The sequence below is a fragment of the Austrofundulus limnaeus genome, unplaced genomic scaffold (genome assembly GCF_001266775.1).
Source record: "Austrofundulus limnaeus strain Quisiro unplaced genomic scaffold, Austrofundulus_limnaeus-1.0 Scaffold1546, whole genome shotgun sequence".
In the NCBI taxonomy this organism is placed as follows: domain Eukaryota; kingdom Metazoa; phylum Chordata; class Actinopteri; order Cyprinodontiformes; family Rivulidae; genus Austrofundulus; species Austrofundulus limnaeus.
The window spans coordinates 26,527-30,605 of NW_013953948.1; the positions used below are offsets into that span (position 1 = coordinate 26,527).

Here is a 4,079-nt window from a genome sequence, read left to right on the forward strand (position 1 = left end):
CCCTCCAAAAAAAACACATCGCTTAAAGCTACAATCAGCAAAACTTTAGCTTAAAGCTACATTTGTCAAAAATGTTGCTAAAAGCTAACTTTGGCAAGACTATAGCTAAAGCAAAAACTGGCTAAACCGTAGCAGCTAAAACTAATTTATTTTAGCTCAGAATAAATGTTTTACAATTGTAGCTAAAATCTAAATTTAATTGTGGCTTGAAGCTAAATATAGGAAATAGTGGCWAAAAACTATCATTTGAAAAACCAAATTAAAGCTAATGTAAGAAAACAGCAGCTAAAGCCATAATTGGCAAAACTGTAGCAGAAACAAAACTAGTTCGATTGTATCTAAAAGATTAATTTTGCGAATTTGTGGCTAAATGTAGCAAATAATGGGTAAAAGCTAAATGTAACAAAATTGTGACTAAATATAGCAAAATCGTAGCAACCCTGCAGATAAAAGCTAAAAAATAGCTAAACTCAAAAAGTAAAAACTACAACAGTAGCTAAAAGCTAAATTCAAACAGAGGTCAATATTTTGTCCTTGGCTCTCAAACAGCTGATGATAAACACAGCCAGTGTGTGTGTGTGTGTGTGTGTGTGTGTGTGTGTGTGTGTGTGTGTGTCACAGTGTTTGTGTGTCACAGTGTGCATTTGGGTTTGATTTTGACTGAGGACGATGACTTGTGCTGACTCAGCAGATAACGCTGCCGCCACTGATGCTGTGACCTTGTCAGGCGTTTAAAACTTTTGCCTTCCTGCCTCTGAAATCATCTTTAAGGTTGACGCAGATCAGCTTTAACTGCTTTATTTACAATATAAAAACTTTTATTTTGAAAGTCTCAAAGCCCGTGAGGATGTTTTTCGTCATGCTGCTCTCAGAGTTAAATCGYAAAGAGATGTTTCGGCAGCAGATCYGAAGCTGGCGTTTGTTCTTTTTCGGCTGCTCGAGCTCTGAGCTGACAGGAAGCCGATGGTTGGTTTGGTTTCAGGCCTCAGGCGACGTTAGCGAGGCGGCGGTGGCGGCGCACTAATCAGAGTCATTAACGATGATTCTGACCATCAGATCATCTGCTGCTGTCGCTTTGTTCTGCGACGCCTCAGCAGCTTTCAGATGGCGGCGGCCGGGGTACTGAAGGGGGAGGGGTGGTTGTTAAACTGGGCAAGRCTCACTTTACAGAGGAGAGGGAGGATTAGGGGAGTGAGATAATCAGGACAAGAGCACAATGTGTGTGTTGCTGTTTTTGTTGCCTWTTTAGGACCCTCTCTGTATACACACCCGACTTGTTGGGACCTGTAGACCTTTTAGGACCAAAGCACAGTCCCAATACGGTGGAACGCCATGTTTTTAAGTTAGGTTTAGGACTAAAGTGTGAATTGATTAGGAGCTACAGAAATTACGTCATTACGCTGTCCTAATGAGCGGTGATGGGCATGGTGCCACGAATCAGCTAAAAGCAGAAAACCTTTTCCATTTAGCAGCTTAGCTTTTTCACAAACTTTGAAAACTGTTAGCAGACCAATTAGCTTCTGCTAAATAAGGTTTCGCTAATATTTAACTTGCACAGCTATAGTCTAGCTTCCACTAAATTAGGTTTTACCAATTTTAAGTCTGCTAACAGCTAACTAGCATAGATATATGTGTGGGCATGGCTCTGCTAATAAGCTAAGCTAACAGCTTATAGCTGACCAAATTAATCTGGGTCAGCTAWTAGCTGACCTAATTTTTCATTTGGCAGATTAGCTTTTTCACTAAATTTGAAAACCGTTAAACCAATTAGCTTTCACTAAATTAGGTTTTACCACCTTTAGGACTGCTAACAGCTAACTAGCACATGTATAAAAAAGTAGGTGGGTAAACAGGTATAGACTGGGTATAATTTATAACCAGAGGTGGATTAGGGTTAAGCTAATCAGCTAAAAGCAAAACTAATATTTTAACAGATTAACTTTTACACTAACTTTAAAACTGTTAGCAGACCAATWAGCTTCCACTAAATGAGGTTTTACCAACTTTAAATCTGCTAACAGCTAACTAGCATATATATAAATATGTATAGACTAGTGGTGGGCATCGTTTGCTAATAAGCTAACAGTTAATAGCGGACCTAATTTTTCATTTAGCAGATTAGCTTTTSCACTAAGTTTGAAAACCGTTTACAAAAACATTAGCTTTTGATAAATTAGGCTTTTGCACGTTTAGGTCTGCTAACAGCTAACTRGCACTGGTATAAATGGTGGGTTAAGGTTGCGCTAATCAGTGGAACCTATTTTTTGTTAAGCAGATTTGCTTTTTCACTAACTTTGGAAACCGTTGGCAAACAATTAGCTTTTGCTAATTTAGGTTTTGCCACCTTTAGGCCTGCTAAAAGCTAATTAGCACAGGTATATAAAAGTCCGTAGGTATAAACTGGGTATAATTTATATACAGAGGTGGCTTAGGGTGGAGTTAATCAGCTAACAGCTGAGCTAATATTTGAACAACTTTTTCACTAACTTTAAAAACCGTTAGCTTCTGCTAAAATATGTTTGGCCACCTTTAGGTGCACCAACAGCTAACAAACAGGTTTGTGTCGGTCCCACCAGTCTTCAGCTGGACGAGACGCAGACATGTAGACTGACAGTCATCTTAGCCATTAGCAATTAGCTGTTAGTGTTAGCTTTCTATTCGTTCAGCTGTTCAGTGTTAGCAAAGGTATATTTCTAGTTAGATTAGAAGTTAGCGAGGCTAACCTTTTGGTTAGCTGTGCCCAAACAGAAACAAACTTGAAGTTGAGTTTTGTTGAATTTCTCTCGCGTTTCTGAGGTTTGACCTTTGACCCTGTTAGGGCTAACAGATAAACTCACTTTCTGGTCACTTGGACAGATGGGACAGTGAAGAATTGTGGGAAATACACAATATATATGTTTTTAAGGGTGTTTATTTTGCTAAATGAGCTACTTTACTGTAACATTTAGGAGTATTAAACTAAGTCGTAGCTGCTACGTGGCGCAGACACTGAAYTTTTTATGTGGTTTGAGTCAGTTTGGAACCAACCTGAGTTAAAACTTGTTTCTGTGAGGAGAAAAATACAAAAAAGCACCAGATGCCAGGACTCAGCATATCACAAAATATAAATGAAAATAAATGTCATCATTATTTTTAGCATTATTGGTGAATCTGAGCGAGTTTTGTGTTTCTGGCTGAGGAGGAGGAAGCAGATGGTCAWGGATTGTAGGCGGGAGGGACTTCTTTTTTTAGTTTTTCTACCTGTGGGGGAAGAGTTTCCTTTAGAGTCTGAGGCCAAAGAGAAGAAAGAGGTGGAGAGATTTCCAGTGAAACCTCTAACTTCTCCCGTCAAACCTCGACTCTCTTTACGATTTGATGTTTTTCTGACGTCCTGAAGTCACGGCAGTCCTCGACAGTTTGATTTCCTGGTCTGCCTCGGTGCGAGGATAATCCGTGTTTTCTGTCTCCGTGTCTTTATTTAGGGATCGAGCTTTGTCTGCCAGCCTGGCGCTTCTCCATGACAATGGTGGCCAGTTTTCTGAAGGTGGGCGGGCAGCTCCTGATGCCAGCCGTGGCCGCTCTGTGTCGCTATTGGCCGAGCGGGGAGGACTGGCAGGTGCTGCAGATCGTCATAATCAGCCCTTTTGTTCTGATGCTGCCCTACGTCTGGTGAGTCCCGCCTTTTGAAGACGTCCCCGGCATATTGTGTGTGTGTGTGTGTCACACTGAGCCAGGCGATGGCTCGTACAGTCACACCACTCCACAACGCTCAAACAATACTTTCTTTCTTCTGTCCGTTTCGTCTCCTCCTCACGGCACATTCTGTTCTCATCTTTTGTCCGCTTCCTTAAAAACGCCGTCTCTGTGTTTCCGCAGGATTTTTCCTGAATCCCTGCGCTGGTTGCTGGCCACCCAGCACTACAAGCGCTCCAAAGCCATGATGCTGCGCATCGCCAGGAAGAACCAGGTTGACCTGACCACCGAGCCCAGCGGAGTTCTCACAGGTGAAGCTGACTCCGAGCATCAAAACTTATAAATTAGTTTCTTTTCCCCCTGCCTTTTTTGAATTTTATTTTATTGTTCATTACAACAAGAAAGAT

General features: G+C 41.3%; 1 protein-coding gene across 1 annotated transcript in view; it reads left to right on the forward strand.

Annotated features, from left to right (window-relative positions):
* slc22a23 (solute carrier family 22 member 23) overlaps positions 1–4,079 on the forward strand; it is a 14,977-nt gene that overhangs the window by 5,240 nt on the left and 5,658 nt on the right. Inside the window, exons 4-5 of the mRNA XM_014032811.1 lie at positions 3,462–3,648; positions 3,856–3,983. Coding sequence (XP_013888265.1) covers positions 3,462–3,648; positions 3,856–3,983 — 315 coding nt within the window. The remainder of the gene's footprint in view (positions 1–3,461; positions 3,649–3,855; positions 3,984–4,079) is intronic.